Source organism: Sinohyriopsis cumingii, chromosome 10, assembly GCF_028554795.1.
Source record: "Sinohyriopsis cumingii isolate HCF-2022 chromosome 10, ASM2855479v2, whole genome shotgun sequence".
In the NCBI taxonomy this organism is placed as follows: Eukaryota; Metazoa; Mollusca; class Bivalvia; order Unionida; family Unionidae; genus Sinohyriopsis; species Sinohyriopsis cumingii.
Window position 1 is genome coordinate 120,776,582 of NC_142970.1, and position 21,327 is coordinate 120,797,908.

A 21,327-nucleotide genomic window follows, 5' to 3' on the forward strand; every position below is an offset into this window, starting at 1 on the left:
TATTTTTGTCTTTCGTGTTCATATTTGAAACATTCAATAAACGTGTTCTGAAAAAGTATATAAACTCTTGTCTTGTTTGTTTTTAGTGTCACAAGTGACATTTCTCATACCATGGCTACCTCTGCTGTCTCTGCTCCCTCTTCCTCTACTGTCAAAGTCATCGACGAACACTTAGATCGTGCCAGTTGGGAGGCTTTGTATCTTCGCCATCCCTTTAACATGCTCATTGCTGGACCTAGCGGTTCAGGCAAAACCGAATTCGTCAAACGTTTGATCGAACATAAACATCATTTGATCGATCGGCCCCCTCAACGGATCGTGTGGTGTTACAAAGAGTGGCAATCGGCGTACAACCTCTTGCGAGAAAGTCAAGGCGATTCCATCGTGTTTGTGGAAGGCATTCCTAAAGAAGACGATGGCATCGTCTCTGACTCCCGTCTAACCCATTTGGTCATTTTCGACGACATGTTAGGAGAAGACGAAGAAGAAATTAAATTGTGGTTTACGCGCAAAGGGCATCACCGTAATGCCAGTGTCATTTACATCACCCAAAATTTGTTTCAACAAAGTAAAGCCCATCGCACCATCAGTCTCAATGCGCATTACGTGGTCTTGTTTAAAAGCCCTCGAGATAAATCGCAAGTACAAGTCTTAGCCAAACAGTTAGGAACGCCTTGGCTGACTCAGGCGTACGACGATGCCACTCAAACGCCACACGCCTATTTACTCGTCGATTTGAAACCTACGACTCCCGAGGATTTGCGATTTCGTACTCACTTGTTTCACCACTGGTGCCAAGACGGAGGGCCTGTCCTGTACACGTCTCCGTCCTCGACTTCATTTCACTCCCCATGAAAAAAATCTATAAAAACCTCAGACCCTTTTTCGTCTGTCTCACACAGTGTGAACATGACGTCCCTTCAGTCACATCTTCCCGTCAAATTGATTCGTGCCTTGTATGGCATCAGTCGAGAAAAAGATCCACAAACACGAGCTCGTGTCTTAGAAGCTAGTCTCAAAGAAGTCTTACGATGGTTCACGGTGACGGCACGTCAATTACTCCAAGGAATCATTCAGATTCCTCATCAAACCCAACGCTTTTTCGATCGAAACAAAGTCGCTTTGGTCCAACTGGCCGATCCCCGCATCGACACTCAAACCAAAAAACAAATCATTTTGAAACCTGGAGGGAGCGGTACTCTGGGAGGGGTCATCATTCGCTCACTCTTAAGATGGGATCCTAATGCCCCCAAAGTTATCCCCAAGACAAAAGTCCAACGAATCCCCAAGAAGAAAAAGAAAAAGACCAGGTCCCCAAGAAGAATAACTTCTCCAGTGGCAGGACCCTCCTCTTACCAGACACCACCACCATCACCCCGGAAAAAGAAAAGAAGCCCCCAGAAAAAGAAACAGAGAAAAAGTCCCCAGAAAAAGAAAAGTCCACAGAAGAAGAAAACTAGTCGCAAGAGAGGCACTTCGGCCAGGACGCAACCTTACACTCGCAAGCCACGACCTGCCACAGCGTCTCCGGCAGCCTCACGTTTGTCCACTTCTCCGTTGATGTCACCAGGAACTGAAGAGTACTTGGAGACGTTGATTACACCAAGAACTTCTCCGTTGATGACCCCCAAAAGAACTTCCCCAGTGGCAGGACCCTCCAATTTAGCGGCAGTGGCTGCTGCTCACAAAGTACCTTCTCCCAAAATCAAAGTCCATGAAAGATCGGGCATGTTACAAAGTTTACTGGATTTGTCCAAGCAAGAACTGGCTCGATTTAGTCCGTTGCGTACCCCTGCACGACGTGTCATGCCTGTCCTCAAACTGATAAAACGTAAAGACAATCAGTGGCGACGCGTTCCAGTATAAAAAGAGCCTGTGACCAAGTCGGGGTATCAGTGAACTTGTAAAAGATGTCACCTCCAAGAAGCCACAAAAGAAAGAGACAAAGGCAGACGCGTCATCCGACAAAGCGCTTAGCCAAGCATCGACATTACCCTAAGAAAAGACACAGTCGTTCCAAGAAAAAGAGGCGTCAACAAAGGGGAGGATTCCTTGGCGATTTTGGGAAAAACATTGTCACCTTTATGACAAAGCGATAGTCCCAAAAAAAAGATAAAAGGGTGTGCGTTAAGTCATCGACGTTAGTGTCTGTTCGGTGAATGTCCCGGAACCCACAAGCAAAAAATGTCACCCTCCAGAAAACCCCAAGGAAAGAAAAGGAAAGGACTGCCACCACGTTTAGCTAAACATGGGGACCTGTTATCTGTCCTGTCCAAAGCTTCTCCACCCCTACGAAAAAAACTCATTCAAACGGCCTCCAAAGAGGTCATCGATACCGTGTGCGAATGTTGTTTGAACGTCTTGAAAGGCACGATCCCTTTGTCCAAACACCAGAAACAATGCTTAGGCAAACATCGTCACGTTCTTCGGAAAATGGTTCAAAAGAAAATTCCCATTCGTCAAAAAAAGAAGATGTTGGTCCAACGTGGAGGCATTTTGCCTCTCTTGTTAGGCCCCATACTGAAAGGAGTCTTGGGAACCATGTTGGGAGGACTGATGGGAGCAAGATAAAAGGCCTTCGAAAGTCCCAAGATCTCAGAATCGACCCCTGACAACCCCATGGAAGGACGAAAACTAGCTTTAGTGCCTTACAAACGATGGATGGAATACCATCGGTGGCAAGAACAACGCACCCCGCATTTACCTCCCAATCCCAATTTGAGCGAGATGTCCCAGTTACAACACGAATTGCAGTCCTTGATGGATCGCCAAGATTTGTCCGAAACAGAAAAATCGCAAAAGTACGGTCAACTCTTGCAACGACTGCAACTCTTTCACCAGAAAGCTTTAGACGAAACAGCTCTACCCACTTTGAAAGATTTTAAGACCTTGATGAAAAGTCCAGCACCAGTACCAGTACCAGTACCGGTACCAGTGGTCAAGACAGAAAAAGGAGAAGAAGAAGAGGAAGGGTTTCTAACTCCACCAGAAAAAGTACGCAAGTTAACAACACCACCTACCTCCAGAATTGGATGGATTAAAAAGATGATGGCCACCCCTTCTTCATCACAAGAGAAAAAGAAAGTGAAGACAGAAGTGAAGACAGAAGTGAAACAAGAACCGATATCCCCCGCTCAGACATCCTCCTCCTCTTCGACACCTATTGCCGGTCGCACACGCAAAGCCTTGCAATCCAAGAAAATACCCCAAGAGAAAAAGAGTAGCCTCTTCCAAGAGTGGGTGCCTTATTAAGACACCAATCAACACAAAAAAAATGGAAAAAGTCTTAGCTAGCATTTACTACGATCCCTCGCATCCTGCAGGTTACGCAGGAGTTCAAAAATTGTATCGTGCTGCCAAAACGCGAATGAAAAGTCTCCGTTTACCTCAAGTGCAACGATGGTTACAAGAACAAGCTACCTACACTTTGCACAAACCCATTCGACGCAAGTTTGCCAGAAGTCGCACCCGAGTGGAAGGCATCGATCATCAATGGCAAGCCGATTTAGCCGATGTCTCTCATTTGGCCAGCTACAATCGTGGTTACAAATATTTGTTTTGTGTCATCGACGTCTTTTCCAAATTTGCCTGGGTCGTGCCTTTGACTTCCAAATCGAGCAGCGAGTTAGTGCGAGCCCTGCAACGGGTGTTGAAACAAAGCGGTCGTCACCCTCTTCGATGGCAAACGGACAAAGGCACCGAATTTCTGAACCAAGCTTTCCAAAAAGAATTAAAGAAACGTGACATTCATTTTTTTACCACCGAGAATCCCGAAACCAAAGCCAGCATCGTGGAACGTTTTCAACGCACTTTGAAAGAACGCATGTGGAAATATTTTACGCATCACCACACTCTGAAGTACATCGACATCTTACCGCACCTGGTGCAAGCGTACAACCAATCTTACCATCGAAGCATCGGACGTGCCCCGCAAGACGTGACCCCCGAGAACGAAGTGTTGGTGTTCGAGCGCCTGTTTGGTACGTCCCCGACGAGGGCTGTCCCCAAGAAAAGTGGAGAGTTGACCGTAGGAGATTGGGTGCGCATTGGCAAAACCAAACGCACTTTCGACAAAGGTTACTTACCTAACTGGACGACCGAATTGTTTCGCGTCACTGGACGAGTACATGGCCGTCATCCTGCCGTCTATAAATTGGAAGACATGAACGGAGAAGTACTCAAAGGAATGTTTTATTTGCCCGAGTTACAACGTGTCACCAAAAAAGAAGACGACGTGTACGACATCGAAAGCATTCTCGAACGCAGAACCCGTAAAGTGGGCAAACGACGTGTCAAAGAAGTCAAAGTACGTTGGAAAGGATATCCACCCAGTTTCGATTCTTGGATCGACGCTTCGCAAGTCATCGACTATAAAAAGAAGAAGTGACCATCATGCCCTTTCACACAGCAGCAGACGCAGCTACGTCAACCACTCCTCCTTCCCCTAGTTCTTCTGTGCAAGATTTACAAAAACAACCCTTGTGGGTGTGGTGTGGAGAACGTGTGCCTAAAACGCAAATCGTCTTTTTCTGCCAAATCTTCGTGGTGTATTGTGTCATCGGGGCAGCCATCGCCAATTTGAGTTTGCAACAAGGAGACAAACAATTGTGGACCATTTTATTGAGCAGTTGCATCGGTTACCTGCTTCCCAATCCCTCCCTGAAATTCTCCTCGAACGGGAACGTTGTGTCCAGTGCCAGTGCCAGTCACCACTCCAACATCCACAACCAAAACCCCATTTTGGGCGGAGACACGCCTCTGACATCCACTAACCCCTCGGACAGCCACAGAACTCTGGAATTATGAGTCACCAAAACCAATTTTACTTAACCTTACCCAGTGACAGTTCCATGGAGGTGTTTCCCAACAACACGTTGTGCTGTTACACGGCCAAATTACCTCAGGCCATCCCCTTAGATCACGAAGCCCATTGGGAAGTGGCTTTGGTAGAAATGATTCACCCGACCCAAGTCCAGAATGTCATTGACGATCAAAGTAAATTTACGGTGGAAGTTTATGACGAACCATTGCAAAAGTGGATGAATGACAATAACAAATATCCCCATAAAAAACAAAACAAAGTCAATCCAAAGTGGACCGACTATGAGTTGTTCATTCCCTCAGGCTATTATTTTAGTGGTCAACATTTGGTCAGCGCCATATCCTCCAAGTTTAATGGCGTGTTTGGGGAAGCTTTTAAGACTTTCAAGTCCAAAGCTGTCACCCTGGAATACCACAAAACAGCTCGTCGCTTCCTGATGAAATTTCCTGAGGGAGAAAAAATCATGGGTTTCTATTTCTGTGATGAATTGTTTGACATGTTGGGTGGTAACGTAAAGATGAGGAAGAAAGTAGAACAAACACTAAAAGAAAAAACCGTCATTTACAGCAACGAGTCTTTTGGCCAGTATTTTCATGCCCCGGTAGAACTGAACCAAGGACTGAATTTGATCTTTGTGTATTCCGATGTGGTGGAATACAACGTGGTGGGACACACCTCCGTGCCGTTACTGCGTGTCATTCCTTTCAAAGTGGACTCTGCCACAATCGCTGACGAGGAAGGTGGAAACACTTACCACGTCCACCGCGAATTTGTCCATCCTCACTATTTGCCGGTCGGCAAGTCGTATTTGGACACGGTCAACATTACTATAAAAGGAGATTTGGGACAAAATATTCCATTCACCAAAGGAAAAGTCACGGTGAAACTCCATTTTCGAAAACGGTTCTCTCACGACTCGTAAGTAAGTCATGTATCCAGTGTACCGAGGGGTTGCTCGACAGCGAGGACACGGTTTAGGAGACATGTTAAAATCGGCCTTTCGTTCGGTGGCTCCAGTCTTGAAACCGATGGTGACACGCGGATTGCACGCCTTGAAAGATGCGGCACTGACACAAGGCAAAGAATTTCTCCAAAATGTCATCATCGACAAACAAAACCCTAAAGAAGCCTTCATGAGGGCAGGCAAAAATGTCTTGCTGCAAACGGGCAAAGACATTTTAGGCCGACGAGACACACCTATAAATGCCCTGCACGCTACCGAGTCAAGCATTCAGCAAGGACAAGGCAGAAAGAGACGACGAAGAAGAAAACACCCTTTCACCAGACTTCAAGCGAGAAAGGCCAAGAAAAGAAGAACCGTTCGAGACTTAGACGTTTTCGATTATTGAAACACAGAAAAATGATGCACCGAGAGTCTTGTGCTTGTTCCAAGACGGAACTGGATCTGTTTGCCATGCCCCCCACGATGATGACAATGCAAGAATCCCAATGGGTGGAATTTCTTCCTATCTCCTCTTTGACCGATTCCGCTCCCATCGAGTTCGAAATCAAAGGACAACCCGAAGATTACATCGATCTAAATAGCAGTTACCTGTACTTGAAAGTCAAAGTAACCGAAGCGAACAACGATGCCCTAGACAATGCTGATGCAGTAGCTCCCGTCAACAATTTCATGCATTCCTTGTTCAGCGAAGTGGACTTGTACTTGAATAACAAACTGGTCAGCAGCAGCATGGATACTTACCCTTATCGAGCGTACCTGGAAAATCTCTTGACGTATGGAATAAACGCCAAGAATACTCATCTAGATGCTTGCGTGGTATGGAAGCCTGACCCAGTAAATAAGTTCAACGCTATTGTACTTGCTGCGGATGCTGCACATTCAAAGGGATTTGTAGACCGACGAGCGAAAATTGCTGGAAGTCGTAGTTTAGAACTGATGGATCGCTTGCATTTGGACATGTGGTTGCAAGAAAAGTATTTGCTGAACGGGGTGGATATCCGCTTGAGACTGAATCGCAACAGCCCCGCTTTCCATTTGATGGCTGCACAAAATGCCACTTACAAAACCAAAATCGAAGATGCCAGACTCTACGTGCGACGTGTGGAAGTGCTGCCTAAAGTAGCTAACGACATCAGTCAGACGTTGAGCAGAACGACCGCCAAGTATCCGATCCGACGTGTGGAAGTGAAAACGTTCACCATTCCTGCTGGACATCGATCCATGATCCAAGATCATCTGTTCCAAGGACAGTTACCCAAACGTTTGATTGTTGGTTTAGTGAAGAATTCAGCCTTCAACGGAGCCTACGAACAAAATCCTTTTGAGTTTCAACATTACAAAGTGACCAAGATTGAAGTCAGTCGCGACGGCAAGACCTTGTGTACCCGGCCTTTAGAACCTAACTTTGGTGACGGGAATTATTTGAGGTCGTACTTGTCCCTGTACGAAGCTACCGGACAGTTAGGAACCAACACCAGTCACGGCATTACGTACGACGATTATGCAGGAGGCTACGCTTTGTGGGCTTTCGATTTCACTCCAGACCAAGGCAGCGACGAGGGACATTTCCACCCTATAAAATCAGGCCAGATTCGTGTGGAACTTCAGTTTGCACATCCAGCTCCAGATCACACAGTGAACGTCATCCTGTATGCAGAATTTGACAATACCATAGAAATCAACAGTTTGAGAGAAGTCATTCTAGATTACTAGAAGTCATGGAAGACTGTTATCCCTCTTTACCTAGTGAAGAAACTTTGGAGATGAAATGTGAGGAAACTGTGGAAGAAGAAGTGATCATGATGAAGTCGAGATGGCCAGAACAAGAAGCCCATTTAGTCTGCTGTTTTGCCAAACACTTGGTCGACAAAATGACGGAATTGATCAAGAAAAATTGCTATGGATGTCAAAACGATCATCCCAGTCAAATTCAACACGATAAATGCCTAATGTTAAGTCAAGAAGAAAAATTGGACGAGTATCTGGACGAAGCTTGGAGTCTTATCTCGAACAAAGACGTGTTGCACCAGTGGTATAAAGACTTGCGTGAACATTCTTGTCCACCATTAACCACTCAAGAGATCCATCGTATCGAAGCTCTCCTGAATCAGAGTGAGGAAACAGAACGAATAACCGTTTATTCGTCAGACATTTTCAAGCAAAAAGTCAGGATCGAATTGACGACTTATTATTACCTGTGAAGAAGAAAACAAACACAAAACAATGGATACCTGGGAACTTTATTACCTTTTGAACCACAGTTCGTATACGTCTTCTTGGAATCCTGTCGTCTGTGCTAAAGATGAACTCCCTCATCGCAAACCTAAAGACCATCAAGCTTACGTGATCAACACGGACGATAGTCATCTCCCAGGAACCCACTGGGTAGCCGTCTACTTTCCTCAAGAAGGATGCGTGGAATATTTAGATTCGTACGGATTGCCCCCTTTGGAAGACGATATCATCGACTTTATGAGAAGAAATGCTCAAACCACCCGATTCAATAACGTGAAATTACAAGGCACAGATTCCTTGGTGTGTGGACAGTACTGTGTGTATTTTCTGCATCATCGCAGCCTGGGCTATTCCTTAGAACATTTAGTGACTCATTTCGATCCTCGTTCTTCTGCTAGAAACGATGTGAAAGTAGATCGATGGTTTTGTGACCAGTATGCTTATCTTTTGTCTCAAGCTAGGAAACGTAGTGTCCATCAATGGCCTAATGACTTCCAACAGTGGAAATCACAATTTCATTCACAACGTTGTCAGCCTTGTTTAAAGTAGATTGTATTTGAAGAAAAAAATGTTAGTGATTTGAAAAAAATTGTTTGATGTTATAGTGTTGGATTATTGTTAAAAATGTTGTTGTTTAGTGTTAAGTGATTTTTTGAATAAAAAATGTTGTGTTTTGAAAAAAATGCCTTTGTGGTTTGTTTAGCTATAAGAATGTTGGATTGATGCTCTTTCATTTCTTACTATCCCTCTCATGAACGTTGCGGCTCGAAAACCGTGTGGGGGATGTTTTCCTTCACGTCCGCGCTTTCACTTTAAGAACCGGGTTGTTCCCAGTCTAGCCATCCATTGTCGACTCATCCTCCTAAGAAGATGTGCTCCAAACTAGCTAAGCTCAACGAAGCCTACGTGAATCTGCATAGGGTCAGACACAGTCTGATACCGAAGCCAGAAGAAATAGAGAATGTGAGAATGTTAAAAATCACTGAAGACCTGATAGAAGAGCTCTTCAGAGAAGAAATGAACAAGGAGAAAGAAGAATGGACAGAGAAGTACAGACTTCAGAGACAGCAGCAACAGCAGCAACAACAGCAACAGCAGCAACAGCAGCAACCTGAAGCTGACAGAGGCTTTGTCGATTGTCGTATCGACACCAAAGAATTCTTCTTCTCTTTCCGAAGAAGCAGACCTATCGCCAGAAAGTCTATCCTCAGAGGACATCGCATTCTTAGAAACTAAAAAGAATGCCATAGCAAAACAAAAAACAGCCCTTTTCAGGGCTACCCAATACTCTAGAAAAGAAATAACTATTAATTTGCCAATGTGTGTAGGTAGAGTAGTGTGAAAATAAACACTAACTCTTTATTTAAAAATATGAGGGTATGTGTTTGTGTGTTTGTGTTTATAAGTGATAAAGTAGGTTGGTGTGGATAGTAGATTAAAATGATGTTAGTTTTTTGGGCTGTTTGAGGTGTATATTTGGGGTTAGATTGGATTGCTTTGCGTATGTGATAGTCTATTGAAGTGATGGGTAGCATAAAAAAGTGAGCGAGTGTTTCTTTTAGGTCCGCGTTGTTGTTGTTTCTTGGTCATGATCTAGGTAAGATGAATTTTATGTTATTAGGGGATGTTTTCCTTCACGTCCGCGCTTTCAGTATAAATTGAAATTCGTTCGGCAGTCCAGCTACCCTTGTTGATTGATCAACACCAAAAAATGAACACGAGACTTGAGAAACTGTTGGAGCTTCATGTGCATCTGGAATATGCCAGGCGCATATTAAATGAACTGGCCGCGGAAGCCATTGTCGAGGAGGGAAGGATAAGAGAGGAGGAAAGAAGAAACAAAGAAGAGGAGGAGAGAAGATATAAAGAAGAAGAAAGAAGATATAAAGAGGAAAGAAGAAACAAAGAAGAGGAGGAGGAAAAGGAGAGAAGAAATTTCAAAATCCCAGAGAGCGAAAATTGGGATTCTGAAGCGACATATCCTGCCTCTGCTCTCTCCCCCCAAAAGGTAAAAAGTAACTGGGGGATAAGATGTGTATGTGGCGCCAGGCCTGGAAGGTGCCACCATTAACCAGGTGTCGATGAAGTTCCAAACAAAAACAGCCCTTTTCAGGGCTACCCAATACTCAAGAAAAGAAATAACTATTAATTTGCCAATGTGGGTAGGTAGAGTAGTGTGTATATAAACACTAACTCTTATTTTAGATAGTGTGAGGGTATGAGTTTGTGTGTTTGTGTTTGTAAGAGCTCAGGTATGTTAGTGTGAATAGTAGATTATGGGTTTCTTAGCGTATGTGAAGAGTATAGTTAGGGTTTTATTATATGAAATGAGAAAGTAGGGGGATGTTTTCCTTCACGTTCGCGCGATGTTGGGTCATCATCTAGGTAAGATCCATTTTATGTTTTAGGGGGATGTTTTCCTTCACGTTCGCGCTTTTCGTATAAGAAGCCACAGTGCTCGTTGTTCAAACCATTCTGCAAAGAATACAAAGAAGATGGCTTCTAACCAAATGGACAAAATGGAAAAATTGCAAAACGTCCTCGACAATTTAGGAATGATAGAGCAAATGTTGGTTAACCTAAACGAGGATCACTATTCATATAGTCCCCATCGAGTGAAGATGGAGATAAACAATTTACGAAAAATGAAGGTAATCATCAGTGATCTGTTGAAAGAAATAAAGGAGGAGAAGGAGGATGAAGAGGAAAAGATAAGAATAAGAACATGGAACGAAAAAATTGAAAAAGAAGAGGAAAATGAGAAGAGGAAGAAAGAAGAGGAGGAGGAAGAGAAGAAAGAAGAGAAGGAGAAAAAAAAGAAGAGAAAGAGTGTTGGAGATAAAATAAGAAGTTGGTGGAGGAAAAGAAATTAGAAGAAGAAAACCCAAAGGCCCTTTTCAGGGCCCCATATATCTCGAAAAGAGATAGTCTTTCCATTGCCTACCCCTTTTTTTAAAAAAAAAATTTTTAAAATTTAAAAAAAATCCCATGTTAAATTCCCCTTGTCCGTAGAGTGACCCACGATTTATTCCCATGTTAAATTCCCCTTGTCCGTAGATTGACCCACGATTTTTCGCCATGTTAAATTTCCATTGTCCGTAGATTGACCCAGAGGTCCCTGTAATGCTAATTCCCATTGTCCGTAGGGTGCCCCACTTCACTACTAACTTAATGTATATGTGAACAGGTACAAGCTTACCAACTTAATGCATCTGTGTTCAGTGACACTCCTCCCCGTTTTCTCAATGTTGCAGACAAGCCCGGATTGGCCCTACGAATGTATGGACAGATCGACGTACAGGACGGGTATGATCAATCAAGATATATTCAATACGAATGTATGGACAGATCGACGTACAGGACGGGCATGATCAATCAAGATATATTCAATACGAATGTAGGGACAGATCGACGTATAGGACGGGTATGATCAATCAAGATATATTCAATACGAATGTATGGACAGATCGAAGTAAGGACGGATATAATCAATCTAGATATATTCAGTACGAATGTATGGACAGATCGAGGTACAGGACGGATATGATCAATCGAGATATATTCAGTACGAATGTATGGATATATGAACGTACATAAAGGGTATGATCAATCAAGATATATTTAGTACGAATGTATGGACAGATCGACGTACAGGAGGGGTATCATCAATCAAGATATATTCAATGCGAATGTATGGACAGATCAAAGTAAGGACGAATAGGATCAATCTAGATATATTCAGTACGAATGTATGGACAGATCGAGGTACAGGACGGATATGATCAATCAAGATATATTCAATACGAATGTATGGACAGATCGACGTACAGGACGAATATGATCAATCGAGATATATTCAATACGAATGTATGAACAGATCGACGTACATGAAGGCTAGGATCAATCAAGATATATTCGGTACGAATGTATTGACAGATCGACGTACAGGACGGTTATGATCAATCTAGATAATTTCAGTACGAATGTATGGACAGATCGACGTACAGGACGAATAAGATCAATCTAGATATATTCAATACGACTGTATGGACAGATCGACGGACAGGACGGGTATGATGAATCGAGATATATTCAGTACGAATGTATGGACAGATCGAAGTAAGGACGAACAGGATCAATCTAGATATATTCAATACGAATGCATGGGCAAATGGACGTACAGGAAGGGTATGATCAATCAATCTATATTTAGTACGAATGCATGGACAGATCGAAGTACATGACGGATAGGATCATTCTAGATATATTCAGTACGAATGTATGGACAGATCAACGTACAGGACGGATATGGTCAATCTAGATATATTCAGTACGAATGTACGCACAGATCGACCTACAGGACGGATATGATCAATCAAGATATATTCAGTACGAATGTATGGATATATGGACGTACATAAAGGGTATGATCAATCAAGATATATTTAGTACGAACGTATGGACAGATCGACGTACAGGAGGGGTATCATCAATCAAGATATATTCAATGCGAATGTATGGACAGATCGAAGTAAGGACGAATAGGATCAATCTATATATATTTAGTACGAATGTATGGACAGATCGACGTACATAAAGGGTATGATCAATCAAGATATGTTTAGTACGAACGTATGGACAGATCGACGTACAGGAGGGGTATGATCAATCAAGATATATTCAATGCGAATGTATGGACAGATCGAAGTAAGGACGAATAGGATCAATCTAGATATATTTAGTACGAATGTATGGACAGATCGACGTACAGGAGGGGTATGATCAATCAAGATATATTCAGTACGAATGTTTGGACAGATCGAAGTACAGGACGGATAGGATCAATCTAGAAATATTCAGTGCGAATGTATGGACAGATGGACGTACCGGACGTGCCTGTCCACTTCGCGTAGCGCCATGTGATTTAGCCCCATGATGTCACCGCCTTTTACTTCCCCCATATAGTTTTCCTGTGTCCCTTACTATGTCTTTAGAATTTTCTTTCAGAGAATTTTTTTTAAAAATTGTAACAAAAAATTCTTTTTTTCTTTTCTTCCCTTTCCCTTTTAAAAAAATAAAATATGGGTTTTTTGAATTATTTGAAATATAATTTGAAATTTTCTTTGAAATATGGCTGTTCTGGGGTGAGAAATTCCGGTATGGGTTTGGCAATGGCTCGCAATTGCGTTACTTGACCCTTCGGTCTGTAATACCGATTCCTCCCTCCTCCTCTCTTCCCCAGTTCCAACATAAATTGCGTTATATCAGCCTGACGGTAAATATCTGTTCGTCCTAAGACGTATTGAGTTCGTATTGTGGTTAATATTCTAATTTGTACCACGTATCTTATTTAAAAATATTTATCACCTTTCCACAGGATATCATCTTAGTTACTATATAGTCTATAATTTTTCGAACGATTTTATTTTCGTAGTCTACATCTATGAATAAAATGCTATTTTTGTTTTATTTATATGTTTTGCATATTTCCATTATTAACTTTATCCTATTGTGTTTAGTTTTATCACATTGGGCAATCGTATGTAGTTTGGTGGAGTTTGCTGTTTTACATAAAGGGCATTTAGGCACTATCCTGATCATACGACGGTTGATTGCTTCTTCGCCTGTTAGCCAGGCGTTGTGCAGAAGTTAGCGATACAAAGAGACGGACAGACCTACAGACATTTTAATATACACAGAGATCTGCATTAGTACTTTATAACGTTTAAGAAGCAAAAAAACATTACGGTACAGCCATCTGGTCTCTATAGATTATTGCAACGTTGTATCTTTGTTATCGTTGAACGCAGTAGTAAAATCCCGTACGTTATGACGACAGAGGTTCGTGTAGGTTACTTGGTACAAGTTCAAATTCAAGGTTGTAATCCATATCAGCGTGTTCTCTCTCTCTCTCCACATGTTTTCACGTATGTTTAACAGCCATGCATAAAAAGAGAAAGAGAGAGAGGCATTGGCTGGGGTAAAACTGGCGTACAGACTGATCGACAAAAGAGAAGTTAGCGATACAAAGAGACGGACAGACCTACAGACATTTTAATGTACACAGTGATCTGCATTAGTACTTTATAACGTTTAAGAAGCAAAAAACATTACGGTACGTCCCGGTAGGTTATTACAACATTGTATCTTTGTTGAGGCACGGATAAATATGATCAGACTATCTACCAAGTATTTCATTAAGATAAAGGATATTATATATTCGATTCAATAGAGAACTCACACAGAATATAAGGAAAGAAATACTTGTACTGGATTGCAAAGCGATTAGGAAACTATTTGTGTTGTGTTGATACATTTTCAAATATTATATAGTTTAGTAATGATATTAATGTATTTATTCGTTTGCTATGGGAAATAGTTCAGAGGACTTCACAAGTAACGAATCCACTATTTTTGTGATTCTATGTATTTCATTGCATTTCTATACTTTGTCTTAAAATCTTCAGAAAATTAAGGAATAAAATAATATCATCGTCATCGTCATCTCTCTTCTCTCTCTCCTCATTTTTTCACATATGATTTAGCTTTATGGCGTAAGAGTAGGAGGGCCAGCAGAATCGATTTCAGTGTAATTGGTTAACATTTTTAATTAAATTAGAAATCAGGGAATGTTATGTACGATTTAAATCTAATCTGAAAACGAGGAATACCACCCTAAAACATTTCAGTAATTTCAAAAAGAAAAATTTTAAAAGAATAACATGTCTTTTTCAGATTATTTATGTGACAAACTTGCATACACGTGCGTAGGTTATTCGTGAAAAAAATGTAAATTTTATTAGGATGAATTGAACCATTTTTCTTAAATACACTTTTCGTCAAAAGATTGCATCTTTAAGAGGAAATGTTAAAATATCAATGTAATGAAGTCGGGAAGTAACAATATTTTGCTAAGAACTCAAAATTTACCGTACACGCTCAGAATTTATCGGTTTGGTTTTACTTTGTTGGCAAAGCGATCCATGGAAGACTATACCGAATTCAGTTCTCTCTTGTTTTTGTTTTTTTCCCTTTCAGTTTATTTTAGTTTTCCTTTATAGTTGCTGTTATTGTTGTTTCATGCCCCACAAAACAAAAATCTGCTTGTCTTGTACGTATATAACAGGTACACTACTGCTGAAATCTTTCATCCGCCAAAAAGTAAACCGAATTAGAATTTTATCCCTGCAGTATATACACGATGTGCATAAATTTATCACCTGAAGGAAACGAGGCTTGCTCTTTTTACCGTCGCTACCAACATTACATTTTTTTGACGTGTGTGTGTTTATGTGTGTGCGTGTGTGTGTGTGTCTGAGAGAGAGAGAGAGAGAGAGAGAGAGAGAGAGAAAGAGTCAGTGATGTGATGTGATTTTTATTTTTAACGTAGCTTTAACAATTTTTCAGTCATATCGCTACGATGTCTGCAATGTGTCAGTTTATAGTGATGTCTAGCACTGGGGCATCATGCCGCAGACATGTAGCATGATGTCCCACCCAGTCACATTATCCTGACACCAGGCCGACCAGTCCTAACACTAATCTCTTAATGCTGAACGCCAAGCGAGGCAGCTGTTAGTACTATTTTTTAAGTCTCTGGTATGACTCGGCCGGGGATCGAACCCACGACCTCCCGCATCCGAAGCGGACGCTCTAACCACTAGGCCACCGGAGCGGTCGAGAGAGTCAGTTGTACCGTCATAGGTCCAGATACATCGACATATGCCAGAAGCAAACATCTGCAGATAGAAAATCAGCTGTGATACGTATTCACGAATTTAGTTACTTAAATCCCTTATTTATCATTGAAAATTGTGACGCCACATTATTTGCCCGTGTCGCTTGCCCCCAAATTGGGCTCTGGACAATGGGAGGGGGTTGGGGAGCTACTGATGATACGATTGGCTTTATTGTCAATGTCTCTGTTGGTCGATTAGTCTCTTAGCTTAACCACCATAGATCTACGGCGAGAGAGAGAGAGAGAGAGAGAGAGTCGAATTAGCGGGTGGGTGGGTAAAAATGCCGTAAGGCTGATCAACAAACAAGCAGGGAGCGATACAGTAGACGGAGATGACTTAGGAAATTTTAACATAAAATGATTTGCATTAGAACCATATAAGGTTTAAGAGGCAAACTTTAAAAAAAAGCATCAACTAAATTAGCGTATACGTGTGTCACCTAGCCAAGGAATTTACGGTACAGCCATCTGGTCTCAGTAGGTTATTGCAACATTGTATCTTTGTCACCGTTCATAACAGTAGAAAATTTCCACACATACGGTTATAAGGACCGAAGTTCTTGTAGGTTACTTGGTGTATGTTCAGATTCAAGGACGTAATCCAGGTCAGTATGTTTTCTCTCACTCCACTTATTTTCACGTATGATTTAGCGTTACGGCTTGGGAGGCTCGATCGTAGCAGAATCGATTTAAATGAAATTGGTTGAATTTTAATTGAATTAGAAATCAGGAAATATTGCTTTTATAAGATTAAAAAAAAAAACAACCATAAACACACTTAAATATAATGTGAAAATAGGAAATTATAGTATTGCAATATCATACCTAAAACAATTCAGTTATAAGCTGACGATTTTTTCCCCATACTGTAAACAAACCTGATTTGCATTAAATAAGAACTTTAGAATACACATACTCATTTTCCTATAATGTTTAATGTCTTCGCTTTTACATATTTTTTTTTTTTTATTGATGTATCAGGCAGAGTTTGTTTGAAACAAGAAATCATGCAATTTCCTCACGCTCATTTTATATTATGTCGCTACCGTAAGGTTATTTTTATTCTTGTGTCATCTAAACCTCAGTACATCAGCTCCACGTATTTGCATACAGACAAGTTGATGTAATCCCGCTCATGATACATGAAAATCAATCGTGTAGAAATATTAATCAACAGACTCAAACACGCTGTGTGACGTCATACTGAGTGTGATGTCGTTATCAGACTGTATAATTTTCTCTGGTGGAATTTGATCACCAGCGTTCTGCCAGTGTCAACGTCATAACGCAAGGGAGGTAAGACACTGAGAGCAGCAGACGACACAGTGGAGAGGGAAGAAATTCACAGAATCTACCAACTTGGATTTTCACTGAAATATTCGGGTAACGGTATATTTAGGGTGCGTTAAACTGTTGAGTATGACAGGGACGTATTAGATGAATAATCAAGTAGTGTATATTTTATCTTTACAGTAAGGTATATTTCATTTTTATATATATTATTCTTGTTTTATAGAACCCTCGTTTATTTTTTATGCCCAGCGGTTTTATTTCTAAAGAACTTTTGCAGCAGTCAGCTAATTTTACATTTTTTTTATTTTTTAATGCAATAAATTGTGCAGTATAAAAATTGCTCCTTCTCTACAGTAGTGTGATGTTTAATTTAAAAGTAGTCAATGGTAATTTCATTTGAAGGGTAATAAAGCACCATTCGTATTTATTATTTTTTTTTTGGAAGGGGGCAAAAAAACTGACACTCAAAGAGCTTAAAATAATATTGCCTGGTTTGAGATACCCCTACCCCCAAAAACAACTATGAATATTGTATCCATGATATTAGGTCTACTTGAGAAAAATTATAAAATTATAAACAATAATAATTATCCTATGTAGCGTATGAATATTAATTTATCATCTCATCTGGTTCCAATTTATGGCCAGAAATCGAAAACCCCGTAGTCATTTTCAGTCATATATAAATGTATTTCGTACGTAGCAAATGTGTATATCTATATAGAACTTGACTGATTTTGAACTTTCTTAAAATTTTTATTTAAAAATCACCTTTACGCTCTAACCCCGCCCCAATATTACGGTTAAGAACTTTAATTTTTGTTAGCAATCTACGCTTATCACTAGGAATATCAATGACTCAAGGTTTATTTGTATAGTTGTTTTAGTGTACTAATAGTTAGAATTGATAGGGGGACAACAACAACCGTTTCCACATAGAACCAGTTATCACACGAAACTGACTCGTGACTCTGTACAGTATTTTTTAAATGAATACATTACATACATGTATGTGTAAATAAATGTACGGTAGATCTGACATTTTAAAGTTACTAAAATACTCTACAGAAGTAGAATAGTGTGCTTACTGGTTCCATGTGACGTCTGGTACAAAATCCCTCTTGAAATAATATAATAATAATACTAATAATAATAATGATAGAGTTAACACAATCTACACCTATCTATAGGAGTATTGATGACCCAAGTTTTAATTTTGTTTATGAATTGAAAATGACAGGAAAAACAATAGTTTCCACATGGAACTAGTTATCACACTATAATGACTCATGACTCTGTACAGTATTGTTTTAATTAGTACTAATATCAAAGTAAACGTAAGGTACTAAAATACTGTACATAACTATAATAGTGTGCTTACTGGTTCCATGTGATGTCTGCTGTTTAATCCCTCTATAATAATAATAATGCAATCACACAACTACGACCATCATATAGTATTTTTATCCATATTAATTACTTGTAATAATAATAATTACTTTTATCCATATTAATTACTTGTAATACTAATAACAACAACAAAACGACTAAGATGGTATTATTACCTATTGATTTACTTTAAAAGTATATAATCACCCCCACCCCAAATCCGTCATTGTCACAGATGAATTGCTGTGCCTGCTAATATGCTGATGGCGACAGACGACAATGCGTGGAATATCTAATTTTTACAGATGCTTGTGGTGGTGGTGATTAATTATGACAGTTGACTATTATTTAAAGTCATAAATTCAATCTATGTTTATGTCTATAAGTTATATTTTATTTTAATATAATTATTCATGTCATTATTGATGTTTATATCATTTTTATTTACAGACGAACTTCACCCTACTGGTATCGTTGTGGTCGGAGACAAGCTGGTCATCACAGACAGGAAGTCTAGGAAAGTCCATGTGTACAGACGCCATGACGGCATGTTAATGTCTTCATCTGACCAACTGGAGTCAATTCCCTGGTGCGTGTGTCGTGTTAATGACACGGACTTGTGTGTGGCTATGGATGACGGTATAACACTGATGTCGGTACAGGACTCCGGTCTCATTTCTAGGGGTAAAACATTTCGTTTACGTCCATCATTTGATGTCTGTCAAGGTGTAGCTGGATTCATGGACAAAGTTGTTGTCTGTGGTTGGAAAGACTTCACGATATATTGGACCGTTGTGTCTTTACAAGATGGACGAAATGACAATTTACACAAAGTCTGTGGAGGGGTGTTGAGTTGGTTGACGACAAAAAAAAAAGGAAACATGGTGTATATTTCGTGTGATGCTGTCTCCTCTGTCGACAAAGGTGTGTATGGATTTAATTTACAGAATCCAAGTCAACCGCCATACAGATACAAACCTGAGGGACTGTCATGGCCATGTGGAATAACTGTAGATGATGATGGACATTTATTTGTGTGTGACGGGGATTCAGACTCCATTCATCATCTGACAGAGACATGTCAGTTAGTGGCCATTCATACGGAGGGGATACCACGTCGTCCAAGGGGCATTTTCTGGGACAGTGGGATTCTGTACGTGACAGCTGATAACAATGTCATCACCAAGTACCAAACACCTCATCAAGGCAAGTAACATATTTTATTTTTACTTCATTCACATCAACAACACATTTATAACTTTATTATCAACACTAACATTTTAAAATATTTAAATAAAATTAAATTTATATTAAATCTGAAATAACATCGTTATCATTGAAGTATGCATAAAACAGTGATGTGTGTAGGTGTAGGCCTGTTTAATTAAGTAATTTATAAACACAATTGCATTTATAACTTTACTATCAACACTAACATTTTAAAGTATTTAAATAAAATTTTATTTATATTAAATCAGAAGAAATTATTGATTTTTATGATCAAAGTCTGCATCAAACACTGCCATGTATGCAGGTGTAAACACAGCCATGTATGAAGGCTTATTTATTTCTTTAAGTAAATTATAAATCAAATATTCGTTATTGGTATACAGTTTAATACTATTCTACATTTAAATAGGAATGTTAATTATTTATTTTTAATAATTGCATATCTTGGCTATGATCTAAAAATGTAAACCCACGAATATAAATACACACAAATATCAATGGACAAAAAAGTCACGCTTGTTAGATGTAGTAAAAAAAATATTTGCTACCAGGTGTCGCTTTCATTGAGAATTTTAGCACGCGACGTAAAAACCGGTTTTGACTGGTTGACACAGACGGCTTAGCCTTGCCTGAAAATGGCGGCGTACGTTTTTACATTGGTGTTGTAATGTATATCTCTTGATGGGCTTCGATAATGATCTTGCAAGGAATATTTAGTGACTAGAAAATAAAAGGAATATTCGCCATTTAAAGGTATGTGGAATTTAATTTATAGAAAATCATGCATCTATTATTAGGTACAAGAACGGTATGATATAGTCATAATAAGCTACGTGGATTACATGTACTTTACATGCAGCTGGGGGTCGTGTCAAAAGATTTTTAAAAGATGACAAATACAGATTGTATGACAGCCATGGTTGCGTGCCATTAGACCAAAGAAAACAAAACATGTTTTCACCACTTTGCAATAGTTTTAAAATTAGGGTAGGTAGGTATGTATATTTTAAAATTAACTTATGATTAAAACAATCATTTACAAGAAAGTATTGATAGTCAAAAAGAAGCTCCATGACTATTTGCAAAGGGGCATCTGTCATTGAATCCAGGGATGGGGGTTCTAACCTGTAACAATATAACACAAGGAAAGACAGCTTGTTTAAGATGTGACAATGTGGACCTGATAATATTTTTAATCAAAAACTGTGACTATTGGTAGCGTGGGTGTAACAAAAACAAGAATAAGCAGACAAATGATTCACATTTTTATTGTACATTCTGTTTAACTTGTAATATGGGTAACATTTTGATCTAGTCTTAAGAATTCTGGTCTTAGATTTTTTAAATCATTATATGACTTTACTGTTAAACTGTCAAGTTAATATATGTAAACATTTTTTGGTGGCTTTTTTCAGTTTAAATGTAAAATGTGAATTATTGGTTCCTTGTTAGTGCAGTAATCAGTATTCTGACAAATGACATTATCTGTACTAGTCAAACCTTTGATTTTGTGTAATGTGGATAACATTTTGGTCAAGTTTTAAGAATTTTAGCTTTAGATGTTCTATTTTTACTTAATGACATCAGTTTGTGGATAATTTGTTCGGTTAATAAATTTGAATTTTTTTTAAATTGGTGTTTTTTGTTTTTTAAACA

General features: G+C 39.7%; 2 protein-coding genes across 2 annotated transcripts in view; both read left to right on the top strand.

Annotated features, from left to right (window-relative positions):
• LOC149791112 (uncharacterized) overlaps nt 1-19,655 on the top strand; it is a 38,039-nt gene extending 18,384 nt beyond the window's left edge. The window contains exon 2 of the mRNA XM_089973035.1: nt 18,892-19,655. Within this exon, the coding sequence (XP_089829161.1) occupies nt 18,892-19,655 (764 nt within the window). The remainder of the gene's footprint in view (nt 1-18,891) is intronic.
• Nucleotides 19,656-20,308: 653 nt separating this feature from the next.
• The window catches only part of LOC149791113 (uncharacterized), a 142,919-nt gene continuing 141,900 nt past the window's right edge, over nt 20,309-21,327 (top strand). The window contains exon 1 of the mRNA XM_089973032.1: nt 20,309-20,424. The gene's annotated coding sequence lies outside the window, so the exon portion shown is untranslated. The remainder of the gene's footprint in view (nt 20,425-21,327) is intronic.